Consider the following 27,872-nt stretch of genomic DNA (forward strand, 5'->3'; position numbering starts at 1 on the left):
TCTGTACACAAGAAGTAGGTGTGTTTTGAGGCCAAATCATTTAGACATACACACATGACCCACACAAACACCCCACACCCCATGTAAATATAATTAAAAGAAATCTTAATTTGTAAATAAGGATCATATCTTCCTGCTTCACAACCCTGTCCTCAAGTATCCCCAACAGGCCATGTTTGTAGGTTTTCCTTCATCTTGCACAGGCGCTTTAAATCACAGTCAATGTCTTGGTATTTTGGACAGCTATTTTAGTTAAGATAAATTCCCAAAACATGTCCTGTCGGGGGTACTTGAGGAGTGAGGCTGAGAACCACTGCGCTAAAATGGAAAATTGAATACTTACCCCTGTAATTTTCCTTTCCTGTCGCATCATGGCAGCATACACTCTGGGTTGTGACTCCGCCCCCACAACCTGATAGGACCACATAGCTATAAGATGAAGATACGCCCCCCGCCCCAGTATTCTCTTATTTTTCCTCACCTGTTGGGACCGCACGGATCATCACCCTCTTACCGCTTTGCCCCAGCCAGGTTCTAGCCTCTCCTGGGTGGAAGCCCTTACCGGTACAGCCTCTAAAGGAAGCTAAATGGAAGGAACCCCACTCTGGTGATCTCAGGGGTATGAATACTTTTTCTCTGCAAACAGGAAGATGCCTTTTTTTAATGCAGATGTCTTTTTTGCCAGTTGGTCAGCAAGCACAGAAAAGCTTGTATCCGAGGGCGCTGATCAGGACCAGATAGTTAGGGCCGTGGATGCTATTAAGTCTGCATCCAGGGCTATGTTGTCCTCGGTAATGGCCAGATCCTGCTTTCAATTCCAAGTCCAATTGGTGCCGCATCCCGTATGATGGCGAGAACCTTTTTCGGCGCAAAATTGGACTCTGCTATTTCTAAGGTCACTGGCGGAAAATCAGGGCTTATCCCCTCGGATAGAAATCCAAAGCTTCAGAGGCCTCCTCCCTTTAAGCGTAACCTCCCGGACAGGTACAGGGATGCCAAGTCCTACAGGCCTGGTAGGGAGTACAGAAGGAGCTGGAAGGCCCCTCAAACGTCCTTCCTGAAGTTCCAGAAGCCCAGGACCCCGGCATCTAACATCTACTGACCAGAAGTCCTTTTGAAGGTGCGTCCAGCCAGCCAGCAGTGTTGAGGGCCAGACTCTCAAAGTTCACGCTGGTCTGGGCGGAAACAATAAACAACCCCTGGACATTAACCACTGTTCGCGTCGGGCACAGATGGTCATTCAGGGGACTTCCCCCGGGGACCATTTTTGCCCAACAAACCTCCCGTCATCCCAGCAAAAGAGGTTAGCCTTGACCCGATACGTTCCGGATCTGCTCCAAAAGGAAGCAATTACGGAGGTGCCCCTATCCCAAAGAGGTCAGGGGTTCTATTCCCCTCTATTTCTAGTAAAAAATAAATCAGGGGACCTACGTCCGGTCCTGGATCTAAACTTAAAACAGCTCTATCCGGGTAGAAGCATTCAAAATGGAGAGCCTCCAGTCTATCCTCCAGGCCATAAATCTGGGGGACTGGATGCTCTCCATAGATCTACAGGACGCCTACCTCCATATCCCTATCCATTCAGAACTCCAAAAGTTCCTCAGTTTTTCTCTAAACCACAGACACGTTCAGTTCTGAAGTCTTCCGTTTGGAATTTCTACAGCTCCCAGGACCTTTACAAAGGTCCTTCTTCCCGTTATCGTGCATCTGAGGGAGAGGGGGCTGCGAGTCCACCATTATCTGGATGATATTCTCCTCCGCTCAGACAGCCGGGAGTCGCTGTTACAGCATCGAAAGATCCTCGTCTCCCCTCTGCAGAATCTGGGATGGCTGATAAACTGGGGGAAGAGCCAGACTCGGCCCACCCAGAGAATTATCTTCTTAGGTCTTCCCTGTTGGTTCGGAAGGTGAAGAAGACCATTCTAGCAAGATCACTGTCAGCCAGAGTATGCCTCAGCCTTCTAGGCTCCCTATCAGCGACCATTCCTATGGTCTGTTGGGCTCAGTGGCACACCAGACCTCTGCAGAACTCCTTCCTACATCAGTGGGACGGTTCATCCATGACCCAGACGATCCGGATCTCGGAGACAGTCAGGCGCTCATTGCGTTGGTGGACTCGTCCCCACAACTTAAACAATTGCAAACACATAGTCATCCCTCCTCAGGAGGTAGTGACCACGGACGCCAGTCTCGAAGGCTGGGGAGTCCACTACCAGTCCCATGCAGCGCAGGGCCATTGGCCTTTCGAAGTACGGGACTTGGTATCGAACGTGCTGGAGATGAGGGCGGCCCTTCAGGCTCTCCTGGCCTTCAGCTCCCTTTTAAGGGGGAAGCAGGTCCTCTTAAGAATGGACAACAAGGTTGCTGTCGCCTACATAAACAGACGGGGGGGACCAGGAGTCCCTCCATGATGTGGGAAGTTCTCCCTGTGATGGAATGGGCACAGTTGAACCTGTCAGACCTGAGGGCGACTTATATCCCGGGGGTGGAGAACATCTTAGCCGACACGCTCAGCAGGGAGTTTGCCTCCAACAACGAGTGGTCCCTGAGCCCTCAGGCCTTCTCCCTCATCTGCCAAACCTGGGGTCAACCAGACATAGACCTGGCTGCGACTCCGGCAAACTCCAAATGCTGAAGGTTCCTGTCAAGGTTTCCCTTTCACTCAGTGGAGGGGACAGATTGCCTAACGCATCCAGCATCCCTGGAACTTCCATCTCCCTCTTCCCTTCTATCTTCCCACCGACCCCCCTGATAGCGAGATTTCTCTTAAGGCTCAAGAGATCAACGGCATTGGTGATAGCGGTGATTCCTTTTTGGCCCAGGAGGCCATGGTTCATCACCCTCTTACAACTGAGCACGGCAGACCCTCTTGCTCTTCCCCTGTCAGTCGACTTGCTCTCCCAGGGCCAGCTACTACACCCAGATTCGGGGAAGCTGTACTTGATGGCTTGGAGGCTAGGTCAGGGCTGCTCCCGGAAGGTAGTTGATACCCTGCTCCAGGCCAGAAAACCTACCACCACCTACCGCAGGGTCTGGGAGAAGTTTGTTGAATTCTCTTAGGACCTTGGCTGGGATCTGTCCTCCCTTTCGGCTCCTCTGATCCTAGAGTTCCTGCAATTAGGCTTAGACAAAGGTCTTAGCTCTAGTACTCTGAAAGTTCAGGTGTCAGCGCTATCCGCCCTGACAGGGGTTAAATGGGCTCACAATCCCCTTGTTATGCAATTTCAGAAGGCCTGTCTTAAACTAAGACCACCTAGGAAGCCTTCCTTTCCAACATGGGACCTATCAGTCATCTTAGAGGTACTATCCAAAGAACCCTGTTTTCCACTGGAAAACATCTCCCTCTGGCACCTGACACTAAAAGTCGCCTTCCTGGTCGCAATCACATCAGCGAAGAGAGTTTCAGAGATGCAAGCATTACTGATTAAGGAGCCATATCTGATCATCCATCCGGACAGGGTAGTTCTAAGACCCTCGGATCACTTTATCCCAAAGGTGGAATCCTCTTTTCACTTCAACCAGGAAATCAACTTGCCAGATCTTAACACAGACCAGGGTGACCCTCATCCTCTGGATGTAAGGGGCAACATCATAAAATATCTTTCCGTGTCCAAATCCTTTAGAAGATCGGAGAACCTCTTCATCATTCCCTATGGCCTTAGGAGAGGTCAAGCAGCGTCAGCCCGAACCATTGCCTCCTGGTTGGTGAAGACCATTAAAAAGGCCTACTTGCTGAGTGAGTTGCAAATTCCTGAGGGCTCATTCCACCAGAGCAGAGGCCACCTCCTGGGCAGTGTATTGTAGGGTCTCAGCGGAAACCATCTGCAGAGCGGCCACTTGGTCCTCCAGGAACACCTTTATCTCTCACTACAAGGTGGACTCAGCTCGGCTATCAACAGTAGAATTGGGAAAGTCCATTATTCAAGTCAACTCTTCTATTCCTTGCCAATAAACGTTTACCTTTGCATCTCCCACCCAGTCTGCGAGTTAATCCCCCAGAGTGTGTGCTGCCATGATGCGACAGGAAACCGGAAAATTGTATACTTACCTTTCCGTAATTTTCCTTTCCTGTCGCATCTTCATGGCAGCATACAATATCCCACCCACAAAGGTGATTCATATATACAGAGAATACCGGGGCGGGGGCGTATCTTCATCTTATAGCTATGTGGTCCTATCAGGTTGTGGGGGCGGAGTCACAACCTAGAGTGTATGCTGCCATGAAGATGCGACAGGAAAGGAAAATTACGAAAAGGTAAGTATACAAATTTCCGGTTTTCTGGTTCCTTATCCATGGCAGCATACACACAATCCATGCATATGCTTCCATGAAGGCACCAAGAAAGTAGCTTAAGACAAAATCACATCTTTTTTTGTTTTGCCATGCCAATCAGCCTAGTTAAGCTGCAGCTGGGAAATCTGTTGCATGAAACTTGTTGGGGGGGGGGGGGGGGGGGTGTAAGATGCATTACTTGGATTGAGCATGCATCTGCAAAACATAAAGTTATTAACAAAACACATCATTTTAAATAATGCAGCACAGACAATTAAATCAAAGTGAAACCAATAGCCTACAAACAACACAGATTGACAACATCAAAAATATTTCAGTGACAAATATCCCCCCCTCCCCCCAAAAAAAAATAAAAATAAAAAATTACTTGCTCTAAACCACATCTGTTTTGCAAATAACTCGCTCCTCTTTTCAGGGAAAGGTAAAGAATGCTATCTGCAAGCTTATATAACATAGGTTTGTGTGCTGAGGCAATTGAAAACACATGCACAGTCTATGAAACACACAAAATGCAAGTTCACTCAATGTAGAGACAGAACTTCAAAGTGGGTATACCTGTTAAGGATGTCCTTAAAATACTAACCCAAAAACACTCTCTAAGTCCCATTTCACACTGAGGGCGTTTTGCAGGCGCTATAGCGTTAAAAATAGCGCCTGCAATCCGCCCTCAAACAGCTGCTCCATTGTCTCCAGTGTGAAAGCCCAAGGGCTTTCATACTGGAGTGGTGCGCTGGCAGGGCGTCACGAAAAGTCCAGCCAGCAGCTTCTTTGGAGCGGTGTGTTCACCCCTCCTCCACCACTCCTGTCAATTGAAATCAATGGGGCCGCGCGGCTATACCACCTGTATAGTCCCTGAGCATGCCCAGAAAAACCCAAATGCAGCTAGCACAAAAAAAGGCCAACCCATCTATCCAAAATTAAGCACATCATCCAGCATGCTAAAAAATAACAGATGGAACAAACACCAGTCCAGGGAGCCTAACATGGACAAAAGTTATACAACTAATACCATTGCAGTCTATGGGAACTGACATGCTAATTTTTCGAGTCCCCACTTGGCTGGCTTATATTCTCGTTATTGCCCTTAAAATGGGTAGGGGGGCCCAGGTCCCACCCTGAGGGATATATATCAATGTCACCAATTTGGTCAACCCCAAAAACAAAACAAGGAGAAGTGCCTATAAAAATGCAAAACTGCTTGAAAGCTAGTAACTTGAGGGGGGGGGGGGGGGGGGGGCTTACTCTGCCTGTAAAGTGATGCATCTGTAGCATGTATCCAAATGGCTGCTTCAAAGACGTGTGGCTTTAGAGAAAACTTACAAATCTAGATTGCAGCTTTTAACTCAAAACAAAAAATAGCCTGCCCTCCTAATACATACAAGGCCATTTGGGTCTGTTAAGGCTTAAAATGAGAATCCCTACATGAAAAATAACACCCCAAACTAAAAAAATAGTGTGCCCCTCCCACACACTAACAAAACTCTAGCTAAACACACAGCAAGCCAGCCCATGAAAGTGGGGTGGATGCTTGAGGCAGGAGGGGCTTGGGCACACACTTATTCAGGGGTTCAAGGGCCTCTTCCATACAACCCTAGGCTGGGGTTGAGGGGGGCTGCAGACGGGGCTTTACAGAATGTGGAAAACCCCTTTAAACTAGTGGGTACAAGGGGCTTTGTGGTTGGTATTGTCCTGAGCCCAACATGCCCCAAAGGCAGCCAGCTATGTTGAGTGCATGTGGCCTTGTATGGTTCAGAAGGGGGTTGGGCGATCTCTCTTCTCGCCCCTTTCCTAGCTGGCCCTGTTGTATGCTCTGAAAAAGGATGTGGTTTGGATTGGTGAAGGCAGCTCACAGCCTTTGGAGAATAGAGTGGAGTGTGGAGTTCCCCTTTAAAAGCAAAAGTTAGCCCACGGAAATCCAAGGGGTTAGAGGAGGGAGACGAGAGCATTGGAGAATGGAATGTGGAGTTCCCCTTTAAAAGCAAAAGTCAGCACATGGAAATCCAAGGGGTTAGAAGGGGGAGACAAGAGCATTGGAGAATGGAGTGTGGAGTTCCCCTTTAAACGCAAAAGCTAGCCCAAGGAAATCATATGCATTAGAGAGGGAAGGTTAAATGCCCTTTTAGGGGGAGCTAGAGGAATGAGAGTCTTTTTACATCATTTTAACAAGGTGCATGTCACCTGTGTGCAAATCCTCTAAAAAAATCCGTAAAAGTGAACCAGCGTAAAAAAAAATAAAGTGTCAAGTTCAGAGGTGCGCCCGTTCAACCCAAGCAATTGCATGTATGTTGCTTAACATTTACTAAGATTTGTGCATGCGTACTGCTTACATTGATCTCACGCAGTTCTAAATGTACTAGGTTCGCTCTGAAAAAGTTACCTTCTCATTCTATTTTAAAGATATTTGTTACTTGGGCAGTTGTTACTAAACTTCTTCACATAACCCCATAATATTGGTACCTCCATCTACTGTTAAAGAGGAGGTCCACCCTAAAATGGACCTCCGCTCATCGGAATCCCCCCCCTCCGGCGCCACAATCGGCACCTTTCAGGGGGGAGGGGGGTGCAGTTACCTGGATAATCCAGGTAACTGCACCCACTTCCGGGCTAGCTCTCTGCGGAAAGGGGCGTACGTTACGCCCCTTTCCGCAAGCGCCCGCCCCCTTCAGCAAGTGCCCCGCTGCCTGCTGGGAAACACACAGCTCCCAGAGGCAGCGGGGACCGTCCGGATTGCGCCGCGCGGCTCGCGCATGCGCAGTAGGGAACCGGGAAATGAAGCCGAAAGGCTCCATTTCCTGATTCCCATACCCAAGATGGCGGCAGCAGGACCTGATAGACGAGCGAGCGATCGGCTTCGGGTGCCGACATCGCGGGCGCGCTGGACAGGTAAGTGTCACTATTTAAAAGTCAGCAGCTGCAGTATTTGTAGCTGCTGGCTTTTAAAAAAAAAAAAAAAACGCGGAGTCCCGGTGGACTCCCGCTTTAACATTGATTTGGAGATGCTGTGCACCATGTCCATAGTGGCGCACAGATTGAATTCCCCTGTGCGCCGAGATCGCTATAGTAAATGGGGGATTCGCGCTCTGTTACCGGCGCACCATTTCGTAAATATGAAAATGTGCATTGCGCCTTGCCGTGCACCTCTACTGAAGGCGCACACCTTTCGTAAATAACCCCAATGTGTAAAAATTGCAGTCAATGCAAATGCAAAGTAAAATCCATAAAAAACAATTGATGTAAAGCAGTGCAATTAAAATGCACAACCAATCAATAAACAGCAATAAACATAAATAAAGAACATATAAATTCATATATCACGTGATCCATGCATGCCTTTCCATGAATGATCAATAAAAAATGCAACCAATGTGTGCAACCAATCAATAAAAAAATATTTTTTTTACTGAAAAAAACATCACATAAAAGGCCATATAAGTTTGTGTTCACTCATGATCCATGCAAACTTATCCGTGACCAGTATTGAATTTAAAGTTCCAAGAAAAATAGTAATCCAGAAAGGCACACGTAGGACTGCCACCAGGAATCTCCAAAGGTTGTAGGTTTACATTTAAACTAGGCCCTTATTACGAGGGCTAATTACATTTTAAAACAATCTGGAAACCAAGATGGCTGTGTGTGCGTGTGTGTACTTGATGGATATGCAGGTATTCACAGCAGGTGACATAACATTCTACTTCAAACCAAAGCTCAACTCAAAAAAATAAGAAAGCCTCATAGTGTAACACATAAAACAAATTTTAACAATGGCATAAATTGCACTCATATTAAGGAACCAGATTAGCTGCACCAAGAAGTACCAAGCCGTCATCTCCCCTGACATTTCAAATCAGCGTAGACAAGTAACAGAAGCCGGAGAGGAGATCGTTCACTCGTGAACACTCTCCTGGATCAATGGAGCTCTGCCCGTTAGCATCGTTTATTTGTTTAGTGACACATGAAATTTGACACATTTACAGTCAGGTCCATAAATATTGGGACATCGACACAATTATAATCTTTTTGGCTCTATACACCACCACAATTTGAAATTAAACGAACAAGAAGTGCTTTAACTGCAGACTTTCAACTTTAATTTGAGGGTATTTACATCCAAATCAGGTCATCGGTGTAGGAATTACAACAGTTTGTGTATGTGCCTCCCACTTTTTAAAGGACCAAAAGTAATGGGACAAATGTCTGCTTAGCTGTTCCACGGCCAGGTATGTGTTATTCCCTCATTATCCCATTTACAAGGAGTAGATAAAAAGGTCCAGAGTTCATTTCAAGTGTGCTATTTCCATTTGGAATGCTGTCAACTCTCAATATGAGATCCAAAGAGCTTTCACTATCAGTGAAGAAAGCCATCATTAGGCTGCAAAAACAAAACAAACCCACCAGTTAGCAAAAACATTAGGTGTGACCAAATCAACTGTTAGGAACATCCTTAACCACTTAAGGACCGCCTCCTGCGCATATACGTCGGCAGAATGGCACGGCTGGGCACAAGCACGTACCGGTACATTGCTTTTTAAGTGCCGACCCGGTGCTGAGCTCCGTGACCGTGGCCGCGGGACCAACGGCCCCAAACGCTGCTGGTGTCCCGCAATCGGGTCACAGAGCTGAAGAATGAGGAGAGGTCTGTGTAAACAAACCTCTCTCCGTGTTTCCTAGTGTGGCTGTCACTGATTGTCTGTTCCCATTTATAGGGAAGGACAATCAGTGACGTCACATGGCAGGTCACGCCCCCTACAATAAAAAAACACATAACGTCATACATAAAACCTACACTGCCCCCTAGTGGTTAACTCCTTCACTGCCAGTGTCATTTACATAGCACTGATTGCTGTATAAATGACAATGGTCCCAAAAATGTGTCAAAAATGTCCGATGTGTCTGCCATAATGTTGCAGTCACAGTAAAAATTGCTGATCGCTGCCATTACTAGTAAAAAAAATTTTTTTATAAAACTATCCCCTATTTTGTAAACGCTATAACTTTAGCGCAAACCAATCAATAATTGCTAATTGCGATTTTTTTTTACCAAAATGATGTAGAAGAACACGTGTCGGCCTAAACTGAGGAAAAAATAATTTTTTTATATATTTTTTGGAGATATTTATTATAGTAAAAAATATTGAATTTGTTTCCAAATTGTCGCTCTATTTTTTTTTATAGCGCAAAAAATAAAAACCGCAGAGGTGATCAAATACCACCAAAAGAAAGCTCTAGTTGTGGGAAAAAAAGATTGCCAATTTTGTTAGGGAGCCATGTCGCATGACCACGCAATTGTCAGTTAAAGCGACGCAGTGCCGAATCGCAAAAGGGGGCTTGGTCCTTTGGCTGCAAATTGGTCCGGGGCTTAAGTGGTTAAAAAGAAAGAACGCACCGGTGAGCTCAGCAACACCAAAAGACCTGGAAGACCACGGAAAACGACTGTGGTGGATGACCGAAGAATTCTTTCCCTGGTGAAGAAAACACCCTTCACAACAGTTGGCCAGATCAAGAACACTCTCCAGGAGGTAGGTGTATGTGTGTCAAAGTCAACAATTAAGAGAAGACTTCACCAGAGTGAATACAGAGGGTTCACCACAAGATGTAAACAATTGGTGAGCCTCAAAAACAGGAAGGCCAGATTAGAGTTTGCCAAACATCTAAAAAAAGCCTTCACAGTTCTGGAACAACATCCTATGGACAGATGAGACCAAGATCAACTTGTACCAGAGTGATGGGAAGAGAAGAGTATGGCGAAGGAAAGGAACTGCTCATGATCCAAAGCATACCACCTCAACAGTGAAGCATGGTGGTGGTAGTGTCATGGTGTGGGCATGTATGACTGCCAATGGAACTGGTTCTCTTGTATTTATTGATGATGTGACTGCTGACAAAAGCAGCAGGATGAATTCTGAAGCATTTCAGGCAATATTATCTGCTTATATTCAGCAAAATGCTTCAGAACTAATTGGACGGCGCTTCACAGTGCAGATGGACAATGACCTGAAGCACACTGCGTAAGCAACAAAGGTGTTTTTTAAGGGAAAGAAGTGGAATGTTATGCAATGGCCAAGTCAATAACCTGACCTGAATCCGATTGAGCATACATTTCACTTGCTGAAGGCAAAACTGAAGGGAAAATACCCCAGGAACAAGCAGGAACTGAAGACAGTTGCAGTAGAGGCCTGGCAGAGCATCACCAGGGACGAAACCCAGCATTTGGTGATGTCTATTCGTTCCAGACTTCAGGCTGTAACTGACTGAAAAGGATTTGCAACCAATTATTAAAAATTGAAAGTTTGATGAATGATTGTTAATCTGTCCCATTACTTTTGGTCCCTTAAAAAGTGTGAGACACATATTCAAACTTTTGTAATTCCTACACTGTTCACCTGATTTGGATGTAAATACCCTCAAATTAAAGCTGAAAGTCTGCAGTTAAAGCACATATTGTTTGTTTAATTTCAAATCCATTGTGGTGGTGTACAGTGCCAAAAAGATTAGATTTGTGTCGTTGTCCCAATATTTATGGACCTGATTATAAGTAAATTTTTTTTTTTTTTTTAGCGCATCACATTTCATACACAATGGGGGTTATTTACAAAAGGAAAATCCACTTTGCACTACAAGTGCAAAGTGCACTTGAAATTGCTCTAAAAGTGCACTCGTTGTAGATCCGAGGGGGACATGCAAAGAAAATACAAAAACAGCATTTTAGCTGGCACATGATTGGATGATAAAATCAGCAGAGCTTCCCCTCATTTCAGATCTACCCTTCAGATTTACAGTGACTGCACTTCCAAGTGCACTTTCAGTGCAATTTCAAGTGCACTTTGCAATTGTAGTGCAAAGTTGATCTGCTCCATTGTCAGCAGTTCAGCCCTTTCAGCTCCCCTCTCCCAACAGTGAGTTGACATCCTTCCAGCTTTGTAATTTTTTTTTCTGCTAACATAGATTAGGTGTATAAGAAAAATAAAATGAGAGCAGAGTCCTGAGACTCCAACTGAAAACTGAACTGATTCTCTTTCTTGGGAATTGTTTCATAGTGCATGCAGCTACAGAGGTCAGTTACTGATTTATAGATCATTTGCAGGATGTTAAAAAACAATAATTGAATGTACTGGCAACAGTTGTACTTAAATACAACTGGTCTTTTCTATATACATTTTACAGGCAAGATATAATAAGCAAAGACTATGAACTCATGATTGGGGAATGCTAGGCAACAGAGCTCTAAATTACTAAATCAGAAATATCACAATATTATGCTCTAAATAATACCTTTAAACAGAAGAGGAGCATACATGCTTGCAACAGATTCATTATGTTTTGTCTCAAACATCATTATTCACTTTTGAAAAGAGGGTGGGAGGGTTAGAATCTTAGGTTTTATTGCTTTTTGTATACCTATTGGGGAGATTTCCATTCACTTCCTGTCCTAATGACAGAGGGTGAGGGGGTAGCAAACTATGTGAAATCTCTGCAATAGGGAAAGAGAAAAAAAACAAAACATATAAACCCCAATATGTTTTAACAGAAGTGGGGAAAGTTTAGAATCATGGTCAAGTTCTGCTATTGCTATAAGACCCCTTTAACACCACACCGCCCTTTGCGTCGGCGGTAAAACGGCGCTATTTTTAGCGGCGTTTTACCGCCGGATTTGCGTCGCATTTCAGCCGCTAGCGGGCGCTTTTACCCCTCTTGTTAGCGGCCGCGAAAGGGTTAAAACCGCCGGCAATATGCCGCAATAGCGGCGTTTTGCCGGCGGCATTACAGCGCTGCCCCATTGATTTCAATGGGGAGCAGCGGTGGAGGAGTGGTAAACACACCGCTCCTTCACCGCTCCGAAGAAGCTGCTGGCAGGACTTTTTTCTGACGTCCTGCCAGCGCACCGCTGTAGTGTGAAAGCCCCCGGGGCTTTCACACTACACACAATGGTGCAGCTTCTTTAGGGCGGATTGCAGGCGCTATTTCTAACGCTATAGCGCCTGCAAAACGCCCTGGTGTGAAAGGGGTGTAAGTGACTTCCTATCCAGCTGACACTAGTTACCCACATTTCTTGGTGCCAAAGCCTAAGCCTCATTAGTCACAGTCAGTGATAGAAATCCCACTTTCTTCAAAACTTAACAAAAATGTTACTGAATGCCTAGGGTATGCAATTGCCTCTGTTATATAAACCAAGAATCAAAATACTAATCACTATATATCAGACTATAGCATTTCTGGGGTACTGCCTTTGGGTTACAAAGGCTCAAACACAAACATGCAGCCACACAGACTAGAAATGTGTTTTGTTTAAATGATATCAAAAATAAAAAGGAGATGATCTTCAATAATGCAGTATACATAAAATAAACAAACGGAGGAGTTCTCGAAAAGTAAGAAATGTATTTCCTACATGCAAATGACTTTCAGTCCAGTAACCCACTAGAGCAGAGGTCTCAAACTGGCGGCCCTCCAGCTGTTGCAAAACTACAAGTCCCATGAGGTATTGCAATGCTGACAGTTACAAGCATGACTCGGTCAGGCAGAGGTATGACGGGACTTGTAGTTCCGCAACACCTGGAGGGCCACCAGTTTGATACCCCTGCTCTAGAACATACTGTAGATATATTAGACAGTACCTGTGAGTTCAGCAAGTTGGGTTGACAAAAAGGATAAATGTGATGTTCCTGTACTTTGTATACCATGCAGATTCCAAGTGAGTAAACATGTGTATGTGATTGTTTACAAAATGCTTTTCTGCAAACAGAATACTGTTGAATGTCTGCGCACCTCGACATGGTTTTTACATATGTATATGAGAAGGGTATTAGGCTGCAGTGTACCTGACTTTGAATTGTAACAGACCAACAACGAATACGGTAACAACTGCACATCCAGTAGCAAGCAGCAAATGTGTTTTAAGAAATAATGTGGAATTCGGTTTTGGAAGTCATGAAAATGCAGTGGAAGTACACACTAGCAACAGAGCAGAATTCTTTAAGAAATTACAACACACTGTACATACATTTTATATCCAAAACTGCAGAATAGCAGAGACAAGCACATATATTTTGCAATAAAAGATGGAATGTGAAAGGTTTAAAGGACATAAAGATAAACAAACTGGGTGAAAAGAGAAAACAGTGAGAAACTGAAAGGTCAACTCTCCCCCAAAACTGATATTTTAATTCTGGGTGACTGCAACAAAAATGAATGGCTCACTGGCTTCTAGCCTCTCTCAAGACCTCCAGTTGTGGGATTTTCTCACAGTGCCATGCTTCTAAGACTAATAATGTGAAGATACAGATTTACCTTTATGCAAATAGACCCGTGCTTCTAGGCAGATTTTACCTTCAGAACTACTGCCCATTATACTCTATTTGCATCAACACATTTTAATGTCATCACAATATGCTAGGCTAGGTCAAGACCACAAAAGCAAAGAATAGCCATGTGTAAAAGAAACAATCCTAAGGGCCGGTTCACACTGCAGGCGAGGCGAGGCGACTCCGACTTGCCTCGCCGCGACCTGCCGCGACCTCAGCGGCAACTTGCAGATGACTTCTGTATAGAAGTCAATGCAAGTCGCCCCGAGGTCGCCCAAAAGTAGTACAGGAACCTTTTTTCTGAGTCGGAGCGACTCGAGTCGCTCCTCTCAGAACGGTTCCATTGTACAGAACGGGGGCGACTTGCGAGAGCGAGGCGAGGCGAGTCGTGTCGCCTCGCATCGCCCGCTGTGTGAACCGGCTCTAACATAGGTATGAGGCCTTGTGTGCCAAAGACTATGTGCCAACAAGCTCCAGTAATTAACATATATCACTGGCCATAAACAATGAAGGTGTCACTCTCTTGCAGACAGATTTACCAATAACTTTGTCAATTTACATTACAGATAATCCACTAGGACAGAAGGGCACCAACTGTTGATTTACTAGTGGCCAAGGCAGTTGGAAAGAACTGGAAATCCAGGTAGAGATACCTTGCTAGTGAAGTCCACAAGAGCTAAAAGAAGTCGCCCTGTATTTTCTTGTTAGTCGCCACACACAAAACTGAAATGACAATTATGGATGAAGTTGACCTTTAAACAGTAGCTGGAGTGGTAAAATAAAACAACAAAATTTGAAACAAAAAGACAGGAACTAACTTTCAAAGTCAAATTCATGGTCACTGAGGGGACTGCTGAGACCAGAATCTGCAAAGAACAGTAAATAAAGAAATAAAAACAACTTGTTTTGATGTCTTATTCACATTCAAGAACAGATAGTGAGTTACATTAATAACAAAGACATTCCATTTGTTTCTGTTTATGGCGAGATGTAACAGCTACATGTAAGTGGTGTAGCTCTGACATAGTCTGTAAAAACTGTAAATACTAAAGGACAATAAAGGTCAAAGGAAAAACACACAGTAATGCACCAGCAACCAGCCACCATCTTCTTCTTTAAGGTATTAGTAACACAAAAAGCTACCGCTGAAGCCAAAACATTGTGTTTAGTTTTGGAATGGTTATAACACCTGCCAGTTTTTTTATTTCTGTGTCTGTCCCATCAGGAAGATCCCCCCTTCACTTCCTGTCCCAGAAACACAGCAGGAAATAAATGTAAATCTCTCCAAAATTGCAAAGGGGTATCCACTGTTAGAGAATTGTCATAATGACAGGTTCACTCACTGGGAAATTTACCCTCATCTCCAGTTCCTACACCAACACAAAATTTAGTGATTGTAGATCTCCCCAAAAAAGACACAGAGACCAATAAAAACTTGGCAGGAGTTCTAATGCTTACTGGCATTATCTAAGCCCTTGTACACACGGTCGGAGAATCCGTCGGAATGTGTCCTATCGGACCGTGTTGTCGGATAATCCGACTGTGTGTGGTATGCATCGGACTGATTCCATCGGAATACCGTCGGACCCAATTTTCCAACTTGTTGGAAATATTTTCCGACAAACTGGTCCGATCGGACATACTCCGATCATGTGTAGAGAATTCCGATCGGACAAAGTGCCACGCATGCTCAGATCAAATTCCTACACCAAAGCTATTGGCTACTAGCCTGAACGTAGTCCAGTCGTAACGAAATAACGTCATCACGTTCTGAATGATCGGATTTTCCGACAACTTGGTCCGACCGTGTGTATGCAACAGTTTCGGACACAATCCGTCGGACAAAATCCAACGGATTTGGTTGGCAGAATGTCCGACCGTGTGTACAGGGGCTAAGACTTAAAAAGTGTTGGCTTTATACACACTTACATACTCTACTATAGGTTGTGAAGTTGAATCTAATATACCATGATCAGTAAATTCCTCCCATGTCTCCTAAATGTGAGATGCCAGAGCTATAAACGTAAACTGCATGTGACCAGTCAGTTAGGAGTCTGTGACGATTGCTGGAAATGTTGAAAGTTGTATGCAAAAATTTTCAAAAGTAGACTAACCCTGCCATGTTCCAGTAAATAGGTTGCTCATTCACTCATGAATCCTATTTACCAGGATGTTTATACAGCAATGTTATCACAGAAAATGAATGCTGGAAAATCTGTGTATACATAATCACTCTAATGGGCTTTAGGATATAAGTGACGTTATTTCTCTTACTTTTTACATTAATATTGTTCTTACACTTGCTAGTAAATAAACTTAATTTCTATATTTCCAAAAACATTTACTTATATTTCTCTCGAAAAGTGCTAAACAGCAAGTAAAATACCTGTCTTAAATCGGAGTTCCACCCATAAAAAAAAAAAAAATTGCCATTACTGTGCAGCAAATATTATAATAAATGACATTTGGATAATTTTTTTTTTAACTTACTTTTTCATGGCTGTTGCTATGCGGTCCCTTCAAATCTTCCCCTTCCTCACCGCGGCTCCTTCCCTCGCCTCTGCTCACTATGGCTCCTGGGAGATGTGTGTCATCATTTCCCAGGAGTCAGTGGGCAGTGCGGAGGGCTTTGCTGCCACCGCTGTGATGGCAACGTCAGTACACATGTGCATTAATGCACGTTTGGGTACATTTATGCAGGTTTACACACGTACGTGCATACATTTTGCTCATGAGGTCCTCTCTGAGCACAGCTTTAAGAATTTTGTTTTTATGTCTCTAAACACTGCTACTAATAAAAGTAATCATAATCCCTGATGTGCATGGTGGCATAAGCTAACATATAACCCCATTTCCAAAAAAGCTAGGATGCTGCGTAGAATCTATAAAAAACTGATTCCAATGATTTGCAAATCTCATAAACCCATATTTTATACACAATAAAAAGTAGGAAACTGAAAAAAAAAGGCAATTTTGAAATTGATGGCAGCAACAAAAAAATTTCGGACAGGGTAACAAAAAGCTGTCAAAATTGTCGAACAATTTTAAAATAATGTTCATCAACATAAAATTGCAAAGACTTTAAATATATCATCATCTACAATACATCAAAAGTTTTAAAAAATATGGAGAAATCTCTTTTGCGCAAGGGACAAGGTTGATATTTGATGCCCATGATCTTCGGGCCTTCAGAGGGCACTGCATTAAAAACAGGCATGTTTTTGTGATGGATATCACAGCAGGGGCTCAGGAATCACTGTCTGTGAACACAATTTGCCATGCCATCCAAAAATGCAAGTTAAAGCTCTATCATGCAAAGAAGAAGCCATACCTGAACAAGATCCACAAATCCTACTGTCTTCTCTGGGCTAAAGCTCATTTAAAATGGCTGGCTCAAAAGTGAAAAACTGTTCTGTGGTCAGACAAATCAAAATTTGGCATTCTTTTTTGGCTACCATGGGCACCATGTCCTCCAGACTAAAGAGGCTAGGGAGCTTATGATTTGCTATTGGCGCTCAGTTCAAAAGCTTGCATCTCTGAAGATATGGGGGGTACATTAGTGCATATGGAATGGGCAGCTTGCATATCAGTAAAGGCACCATCAACGCTGAAAGATTTATCCAAGTTTTAGAGCAGTATATGCTCTCATCCACAAAAAATATTTTTTCAGGAAAAAACCTTGCATATTTCAGTAGCACAATGCTAAACTGCATACTGCATCTATGACAGCAGCATGACTTTGCAGTAGAACAGTCCAGTTTTTTAACAAGCCAGAATGTTCCTTTACTGCAAACAATTAAGGCACAGTACAACAAGTAGTCCAACATGGACCAAATCCAAAACAGAATATGTGTACATTCGGCAGGCATAACATGGAAATGCACCACAGAAAAAAAAAAAGAAAAAAGGGAGAGATAAGGAAAAAATAAAGGCAAATAAAGACACCAGTTCTTAACCCTATTTATCAGGTTACAAGTCATATGTCGAGCGTCGGTGCGGCTAACCCACGTCACCCGCATACATCCATCATTCCACCTCCAATAACTGACTAAAAATATAAAAAGAATAAAATGTATAAAGTATACGAGGGTCCCACTTCCCCACCCTGAACCCTGCCCCTTAGGCCATCCATGCCATCCATACCTTGGAGAATTTTTGGGGGCAATTCCTATTCATTTAGGTGAGTTTGTATAACGGGAGCACCGCATTGATCGACTTTTCCCACATTCCAATCGTAGGGGGGGAGGAGGCGCGCCATCGCAATATGATTTCCCTTTTGGCATAGAATAGGAGGTAAGTCAGCAGCAGTTTGATATGTCTGGGCCTTTGGTCATCATCCTGAATCCCCAATAAGGCCAACTCCGGTGAGGGGGAGGGGGAGCTCTAGCTGAAGACGACCATTAAAAGTATCAATTACCTGAGCCCAGTACTCAGCAATTTCGGGACAGCCCCAGAACATATGTAGATACATGCCTACAGACTCTTTGCATCTGGGGCAGTCCCGTGATCGCTGGGGACAGACCTTGTGGAGCCTCTGGGGGTGTAATAGACCCTGTGCAGGAATTTAACCTGAATCAACCTTTCCCTGGAGGATATCAGGGTAGCTGCACTATCTGCCAGACATTCCTCCCAATCCGATCTATCCAATCCGGGTAAATCTGCCTTCCACAAGTCCCACAATTTGTGCACCTTAGCAGAGTCAGTCCGCAGTAGGCTCAGGTACAAGGCAGATAGGGGCCTATCCATTCTATCCTGCACTAACATCTCCTCAATGGGGTCCATCCGTATCCTAATCATAGACGGGAATTGGGCCCTGACAGCGTGACGCAGCTGAAAGTATTGGAATACCATCCAGCCCGGTAAGTGATACTTATCTTGGAGAGTCGCGTAGGAGAGCAAGACTCCATCAACAAATATGTTCCCCAGGGTCCTGACCCCATACCTGGGCCATATCTGTGGGTCCGGTACCATCTTCATATGGAGGAGACTAGGGTTACCCCAGAGAGGGCAGTAGGGGGGAACAGTCCTGTGGGCCAACAAGCCCCCGCCTGGCCACCATCCATGCCTTGAGGGTAGTTTTTGTGGGCGCCGGAAGCCCGCCGCCCTTTATACACCAGGCTGCCCAGCTTAGAAAGCGACCCCACGACCTCCGCCTCCAAGCACACAGCAGCATTCCCCCTAGGGAGGGCAAGCCACCACCGAACCGACACCAACACCGCCGCCCAGAAGTACGCTAGATAATCCGGTAGTGCCAACCCCCCACAGCGGATAGGGAGCATCAGGGTGGACCTAGCCAACCGGGGTGTCTCCCCACTCCAAATAAAGGAGCCCATGCATCTGTCGACCTCCGCAAAAAAGGAATTGGGTAAAAACTTAGGGAGGAAAATCATCTTCAGCAAATTTATGCGGCCCATAAGGTTCAGGGGGAGGGAGGCCCATGCGGCGCATCCAGTTTGAAGCTGAGTCAAGACCGGCTGTAGATTAAGCTCCCCAAAGCTTGCCAGCTCCCCCCTAACCTGGATACCCAAGTACCGGAACTGGTCAACCCAACGAAGAGGGATGTCTATACTGATGTCCCGGGCCTGCGGGTCAAGTGGAAATATGTTGGATTTTGACCAATTAATACGTATCCCCGAAAACCTACCGAAGGTATTAAAAATCTCAAAAGCCGCTGACAGGGAGTCGTTCGCGTCCTGGAGATACAGCAGGGCATCGTCCGCGTATAACGAGATCTTTTCTTCTAATGATCCCACCCGCAGCCCCCGCACCCTCTCCGAGGCCCTAATCATAACCGCCAGAGGCTCAATCGCAAGCGCAAATAGGGCCGGGGAGAGGGGGCAGCCCTGCCTTGTGCCCCTCTGTAGTGGGAAGGATGCCGAAAGTCTATCGTTGGTCCGGACGCGAGCCCGAGGTTCCCGATAGAGTATCCGCAACCACCGGAGAAATTTAGGCCCAAACCCAAATCGACCCAAGATCTCCCATAGGAAGACCCATTCCACCGAATCAAATGCCTTTTCGGCGCGTCCAGGGAGGCGATGACCCGTTTCCCGCTATTACTTTGCGCAATGGACATGTTAAGGAAAAGGCGTCGGAGGTTGATGTCGGTGCCATCCCCAGGCATAAACCCGGTTTGATCTGAGTGGACCACCTCCTCCAAAACCGTAGACAACCTGTTAGCCAGGATTTTCGCCAACACCTTGACATCCACGTTCGAGAGTGATATTGGTCGGTAGGAGGAGCAGTCCTCTGGATCCTTACCCGGTTTGGGGACCAACGCCACCACCGCCTCATACATAGATGCCGGTAGAGCCTCCAAACGGAGGCAATGGGCATACAGGGACACCAACCGAGGGGCCAGTAGATCTGGATAATGTGAATAAAATTCCTTAGGCAGGCCATCTGCCCCGGGGGTCTTCCCTGCCTGTAATTGCGACAGAGCGGCCTGGACCTCCTCCAGAGAAATATCCTTCTCCAGAGCCGAGCATGCCTGAGCACCAAGGGTCGGGAGGGGAAAGCCCTCCAGGTACCCAGACAGCTCCTGAAAGCTGTAGTCTACCCTAGTCGAGTAGAGGTGTTGGTAGTAGTGGGCAAATCTCAGATTTACAGCATCCGGGGACCGCAGCAGCGTCCCATCCAAATCCCGCACCCCGGTGATGTGGTTAACTGCAAACTGTCCCTTGGCCAGCCATGCCATCAGGCGGCTGCTCTTGTCCCCATACTCAAAAATTTTTTGAGCCATGGCTAGGAGTGACTTCTGCATCCCCTCCACTCGATACATGGACAACTGGCGCAATGCAAATTGCCATTCCCCATACGCCAGCTGACCAGGACTGGCCACATACCCTGCCTCTTCTCTTTAGCCACCCGTTCTAGTTCGTCCAATGAGCGGGAGGCCTGCCTACGAGCAGCCGAAATCCAAGCAATGTACTCCCCTCTAGTCCAGGCCTTAAAGGCATCCCACGTAACCAAGGGGGATAAGCCAACCTCATTCTCCAGCCAAAAGTGACACATCCCTTCCTGTATTGCCTCCTGAACCCCCTCATCCTCCACCCAGTATCTGGACAGCCTCCATAGCCGTTCCCCCAGGTGCCCATATGACAACCGAAGGAGCAATGGAGTGTGGTCCGAAATCCCCCTAGACAGGATATCCACCTCCAACACCCGCCGAAGCATGGAGCTAGAAGCGTATACCATATCAATGCTGGACAAGGTACGGAATGTATTGGAGTGGCACGTAAATTGCTTGGAATCAGGATTAAACTGGCGCCAGACATCAGTCAGGGCAAAGCTATCAGCCCCGGCAGCCAAGCCGGGCATCCACCTAGACACCGCTCCCAGTCTGTCCAGATCTGGGGTTAGGGTCAAATTAAAATCCCCCATTATCAGAACGTCCTCCACCCCGTAGGAAATCACCCGCTGCATCAGCTCATGAAGTAAGGCCACATCCGCCGGGGGGAAGATATAACCCCACTAAAACACAAGGGCTATTGGCCAGCAGGGCATGAAGGATCACGTACCGTCCCGCAGGGTCTGTTTTGACACCCAGAAGCTGAAAGGGCAACTGCTTGTGTATCAGGACGCTGACCCCCCTGGAATAAGTAGAGTATGTGGAATGGTAGTGTGAGCCCACCCAGGCCCTCTTCAAACCCAGAATCCGGGAGCCCAACAGATGGGTCTCCTGTAACATACAGACCTGCAGGGAGTATTTCTTAAGGTAAATAAAAACCAGTGTCCTCTTTTTGGCAGAGTTCAACCCCCGTACATTCCAGGAGATCATCGTAACCTGAGTCATAGTGCTAGTGGAAAAGAATTGGGCGTACAGGGCTTAGCAGGAGCAGCGCCAGATAGTGCCAGTGCCCCCCCCCCCCCAAGAGGGAACCACCGAACCACCCCCACCCCTCCCCGCAGTCAACCATTGTGAACATATTGGCTTGCCTTAAAGGAACATTAAAAATATTCAACAAACTTGAACATTATAAACTAATGCCCACAAAGTGAGCAAACCCTGGTCAGCAACGGCCAACCTCCCCCACCCCGCAGATCCCACCCAAGGTAAGTCTGCATTTTCCCCTAGAAACTAGCCCGGAGGCAACCAATAGTCGGGAGGCGTGCGTATACCCAAGAGTCAGCAATGTGCATCGCCTGTGCTGCAGCGACAGCCAGAGTCCCTCAAACAGTGCTGCCCACATGTCCTTGCAAAGCAACATAAGATCCAAGAGATGCTGCCATAACAGTGTAACCGTTGTGAGAAGTTCCCCTGGACTAATCCAGGGGCTCAAACTTAAAGTACCTTGTTCCTTGTAGGTGTGGATAGGAGGACTATTCCTGGCACGGAGAGCAGTAGCCACTTCCAGAAGAAAGGTGCACATATAGTTTGCCTCGAGGAGGGGGGGGCATCCCCCAACGTGGCGGGCAGAGGAAGCAGTCCTCAGCATCGCCACTGATACAGTCACATTGCTCCCCAGTGCAGGAGTCCAGGGGCAGAGGTTAGTGCGAGGCACACAATACCCCCCACCCCTGCTCTACGCGTCCAAAACAAAGTACTTAACGGACCATCCACAGGGGCAGCCCCCCCCCATCCAACAAAGCCAGGATTGTACAGCCACACCATAATCAAAGAAGGTCCAGCCAATACTCACAGTCCAGCAGCCGAGGGAACAAGGTAACGTTGGCATAGGCGTTTGGTAAGTCCTCGTCCCCTAGGGGGGATCGTTTCCTGCCACGCGGCCACCTCCTTAGGGGACGTGAAGAATCTAGTAGTCCCCCCCCCATCAATCACGCAGAGTTTGGCAGGGAAGATTACACTGTACTTGATGTCTTTCGCCCGCAGAGCCACCTCCACCGCATCAAAGGAGCGCCGGAGCTTCTGCGTCTCCAGGGAAAAATCAGGGAACAGCATCAAACGGTTATTCCGGTAAGTCAGTTCCCCCGCCGCTCTAGCCGCCCGGAGCAGCTCATCCCGGTCCCTGAAATTAAGAAGGCGTAGGATGAAAGTACGAGGAGGGGACCCCTGCGGGCCAGGCTGCGGCGGTAGCCTATGGGCCCTCTCCACGGTAAAGTAGGGGGACAAGTGTGCTGCAGGGAGCAGAGAATGGAGCAGCTCCTCCGCAAAGACAGCAGGATTCGGGCCCTCCACGCCCTCCGCCAGGCCCACGATGCGCACATTGTTCCGGCGGCACCTGTTCTCGGAATCCTCGGCTCTGTGCTCCGGCAGCTTGACTCGGGGCTGTAGGGAGCGGATTGTGATCGTATTTTGCCCCGCCGCATCTTCCACCAGTCCCACTCGATGCTCGGCCTCCGACACCCGGGAGCGGACTTTGTCCAGGTCCTGCCGGAGGAGGCCCACATCCATCTGCACCTCCTCGATCTTGTTGGTCAGGGCCGCCTGGCAGGACCTAACGGTCGTCTGACATGCAGCTATCGCGGCCATGACTTCAGGAATGCCAGGGGCTGATGCAGCGGGTCCCTCCCGCGCGTCCATTTGGGATGCCATGTTACAGCGTGGCAGCCGGTCTCTAGGCCCAGAGGGGACCGGGCTGGTCTCCGGAGGTATATCGGGGGGAAATTTGAGTTTCTTACCCCCTTTACCGCGCCCAGGCAGTCTGGAAGGCATTCATCTGCACCAAAGATCAGGATGGCAGCAATCCACACAATATGTCAGGCAACAGGATAAAAGAGGTAGCAGAGCTCTCTGGCACACGTCCTCTCACTCCGCCATCTTGAACACGCCCCCCACAGTCCAGGTATTTAACTGGCCTGGCTTTCAGTCCAGGCCTGTCACTAAATGAAAATATTTGGCGTATCTTAAAGCAAAAATATGACAAAGAAGACCCAAGACTGTTGAGCAGTTAGAATCCTATATCAGGCAAGAATGGGGCAACATTTCTCTCCCACTACTCCAGCAACCTGGTCTCCTTAGTTTCCAGACATATACAAAGTGTTCTTGAAGAGCGGATCCTATAAATTACCTACAAATTACCTTACTTTCTTCTTAGAATAGTAAATTTTCTCAGTTAAAACATTTCATATGCTTTTTATTTTTTTATTGTGAATTAAATATGGATTTTGGAGATTGGGAAATCATTGCACTCTGTTTTTATGTATATTTTACACAGCTTCCTAACGATTTGGAATTGGAGTTGTTGAACTGAGTTTAAGCCTAGGTTCACAATGGTGCAATTTGACTTTTGCCATCAATGGCACCATCCGAATCATTGTGGCGCTGCACCAATTCCCCAAAATAGTTCCTTTACGACTTTGGGGTGCAATGAACTGCAAATGTGCATATGCTGTTTGCCTGTAAAAACTTTTTTTTTTTCATATCTGTGTGCATTAGGCCTTTGATGTGGAAATTTAAAACAAATCATTAACCTAAAACAATAAATAACATATATGCCACCAAACATTATTATTTTGGGGTTAGAAATCTAGAATGTGTGGCACATTTGACATATAAATCTAGGGTCTTAGTCAAATATTCCATATATTGTTATGCAAGCGGTCTCATAAATGCAGAGCACAAAACAAGAGCTGAAACCCCCATATATTTTGCAGATTCCTCTTACAAACGGTCACATATAATGTTGGGGCTTTTAAATATCTTTTATCTCTGTAAATTCCTGAAAATATATCCAAATGCAAAACATTTTTGCACACATATGTCTGTGCAACAATTGGGTTTAAGAGGAAACTTTGAGGATGGAAATTTGGGATCTGCCATTGCTGAATTGGCTTTAAAAGGTGCAACTTTAAAGATGTAGCTGTTATTCTGATGCTTGCTTCAGTACCTTCAGTCACCTATGAAGAATTAGTATGCAAGATGTGAGTTCAGACCTCATTGACCTGAATGCATTTTTGAGATCAGCAACTCAGTAACATGAGTAGGATATCCCTAAAGGTTGCACTTCCTATTGTGGCACAACTATGGTCTGGATTCCAAGCTGCAACCACTTTAAAGCATTACAAAGCTTTCGCTAGAAATGATAACCTGCCTTGATTCAAGATTAATTCATTATATTAGGATTCCTTAGAATTATATTTTATCCTTCTATGTGGGTTAAAGCTCTGCCACCTAGTGTTAGTATGCAATAATTATCAAGACTGCTCATCAGCACTATTCTTTTATTATGTATTTTGTATGAACTTCAAATGAATGCAATAATATGTATGAAGAACTCCGCGCTGGATCATTAACCACTTCCCGCCGGCCATTTGGCAGAATGATGGCCGGAAAGTGGTTAAAGCGGAGTTCCACCCAAAAGTGGAACTTCCTCTCATTTGTCTCCTCCTCCTCCCCTCCAGTGTCACACTTGGCACCTTTCGTGGGGAGCGGATACCCCTCCCCACTTCCGGGTGACCGGGCCGTGGCACATTAAGTCAGCAGCTCAGCTTCCTCCGCCTCCCCTGCCGCTGGGGGCCAGTAAAGAGAGCATCAGCTGCGGTGCCGACATCACTGGACTCCAGGACAGGTAAGTGTCCTATTATCAAAAGTCAGCAGCTGCAGTATGTGTAGCTGCTGGCTTTTAATTTTTGCAGGGGTGGGCAGACCTCTGCTTTAAATTATTCTGACTGGACGTCATATGACGTCCAGCAGGATAAGCCGCCCACAGGGGCACACAGCACGTTGATCGTTGGTGTGTTGGGTCAGTCTGACACACCGACGTAGGCTATTTACCATGTGATCAGCTGTGTCTAATCACAGCTGATTACAACGTAAACAGGAAGAGCCGTTTATTGGCTTTTCCTCCACTCACACTGATAGACAACTTTGTTTGGGTACAGTGTTGCATGACCGCGCAATTGTAATTTAAAATGTGATAGCGCTGAAAGCTGAAAATTGGCCTGGGCAGGAAGAGGGGAGGTGCCCTGTATTGAATTGGTTAAGGACTACTTTTAATATTCTTTTACAAACATACACATTTTAAAAGTATTGCTGAATATTGCTTCCCTTCTCTAGAGCATTTAGCATCATGCATTTACTGATAAAATAGTTGACATATACTTTCCACTTCCTCAGGGCCATCTTATTAGCATCATGGGCCCCTGGGCAAAGTAATGCACTGGGGCCCCTACCAGCCTGCATCAGGTGCCCCCATCACAGTGCCCATATACTGTATATCAGGTGTCCCCATACACCCCCATCACATTTGGTTCCACCATCACCGTGTCCCCATACATTGGGTCCCCCCCATCACAGTGCATCATGTCACCCCATCACAATGTCCATTTATCAGGTGTCCCCATCACAGTGTCCCCATCACAGTGTCCCCCATCTCAGTGTTCCTTCAAATCAGCTTCCCCCATCACAGTGCCCCCTTACATCAGGTTCCCCCATCACAGTGCCCCTATACATCAAGTGACCCCCATCACAGTGTCCCTATACATCAGGTTCCCCCATCACAGTGTCCCCATACATCAGGTTCCCCATCACAGTGTCCCCCTTCACAGTATCCCTATACATCAGGTGTCCCCCATCATGGTGTCCCTTACATCAGGTTCCCCCTCCCCCCCATCAGTGTCCCCATACATCTGGTTTTCCCCATCACAGTGTCTCTTACATCAGGTTCCCCCATCACAGTGTCCCATACATCAGGTTCCCCCATCACAGTGTCCCTTACATCAGGTTCCCCCATCACAGTGTCCCTCACATCAGGTTCTCCCATTAATGTCCCCATACATTGGGTTCCCCCATTAGTGTTCCCATACATCATGTGTCCCCCATCACAGTGTCAATATAGATCAGATGTCTAGGGCTGAAACAACTAATCGATTAATCGACAACTAATCGATTATGAAATTAATCGATTATTATTTTCATAATCGATTAATCGGCCAGTAACATAATGGGGTTAAAAAAAAACTAAAATTAGCCCTTTATAGTACAAAAAGAGCAAATAATCACTGCTGTAAATATTACTTTCACTGTTCTACAGTAAAAAAAAATGAACTCCTTACAGTAGTGATTATCTGCTTTTTTTTTTGTACTATAAAGGGCTCATTTTAGTTTTTTTAACCCCATTATGTTACTAAATGTCTTAGATCTGCTTCACATCTATGTGTTTATTGGTGCTTTTAGAAGAAAGGCACTACAGTTTATTTCCATGGTTTCCTATGGGAAACGTTAACATCAGAAAGTATCAGGGACTTTTAACGCAAAATGGTGCTTTATTGGTTCAATATACTTCAATGGAGAAGCTGCAGAAAAGCATGTAATGGGTTTTTGCAGCAATTTGTGTTTTTTAATCTGCCCAAAAAAAAATGCAAATTGCCGTAAAATCATGTGTGCAAAAATCAAAACGCACAGCAAAAAGCACGGCGGAAATAGATCAAAAGCAAACTGCATAGGTGTGTACTGAGCCTTATGCTGACCACACCGATCAATTTTTCAGATGAGAATATTCAGACGAAAAATCTTTGTACATTCGCTGAATGAAAGAATTTTGTTTGAAATTTTCACTTGTTTTTAACATTCTGTTTTTATAATGTAATGTAATTTCTGAACGAAAACCACATACACTGTCTGAAAATTCCTTTGACTAAGAAGTTTTCTATTATTTCCAAATTGTCCCCTCACTGTGGTTGAAAATGAACGTCAATTTGACCCACTTTTTTTTTAAAGGTTATTAACCGATTAATCGATTAATCGAAACAATAATCGGCCAACTAATCGATTATGAAAATAATCGTTAGTTGCAGCCCTACAGATGTCCCTATCAAAATACCCTCATACAACAGGTGTCCCCATCACAGTGTCCTCTTAAATCAGGTGTCTCCCATTACAGTACCCCCTTACATCATGTCACCCCATCACAGTGCCCCCTTACATCATATCACCCCATCACAGTTCCCCCTTACATCATGTCACCCCATCACAGTGCTCCCATACATCATGTCACCCCATCACAGTGCCCCCATAGATCATGTCACCACACTAACAAGCTCCCAGTGCCCCCTCCTCCATAGGACCACATGACAATACACCCTGGACAGCTGCCTCTTCCCTTATCCCGGCCCTAGTGGCGAGCACTAGGTTAAGCTTGGTCCTCCTCCGCTTTTAATGCTGTGCTGTGTGCAGGGAGTCACGCCTGTACTGTCACTGTCTGCTAGACGCCAGGTGGCTCTAGCAACCAGTGGCCAGTAAGGCTCTGGTGGAGGTGGACGTGGAGCCAGCGCTATGTCAGGGTTTGCTGGCTCTATCAGTTTCATTCCGGGACATTGTATTGTCCATGAATGAAGGTGCCCCGGACCCAATCCTAGATCATTGGAGCGACGGACCTGGC

At 46.0% G+C, this 27,872-nt stretch overlaps 1 protein-coding gene across 23 annotated transcripts in view; it reads right to left on the bottom strand.

Moving 5' to 3' along the window:
* The window catches only part of PTPRS (protein tyrosine phosphatase receptor type S), a 733,740-nt gene that overhangs the window by 173,841 nt on the left and 532,027 nt on the right, over positions 1-27,872 (bottom strand). For 15 of the 23 annotated variants that reach the window (XM_077475694.1, XM_077475692.1, XM_077475693.1 and 12 more), the window contains one exon: positions 14,412-14,459. The exons of the other annotated variants lie outside the window; for them this stretch is intronic. In XM_077475694.1, coding sequence (XP_077331820.1) covers positions 14,412-14,459 — 48 coding nt within the window. The remainder of the gene's footprint in view (positions 1-14,411; positions 14,460-27,872) is intronic. 23 annotated transcript variants of the gene reach the window in all.

This window comes from Lithobates pipiens, unplaced genomic scaffold, assembly GCF_037356315.1.
Source record: "Lithobates pipiens isolate NorthernLeopardFrog02 unplaced genomic scaffold, aLitPip1_a1.2 Scaffold_13, whole genome shotgun sequence".
Lineage (NCBI taxonomy): Eukaryota > Metazoa > Chordata > Amphibia > Anura > Ranidae > Lithobates > Lithobates pipiens.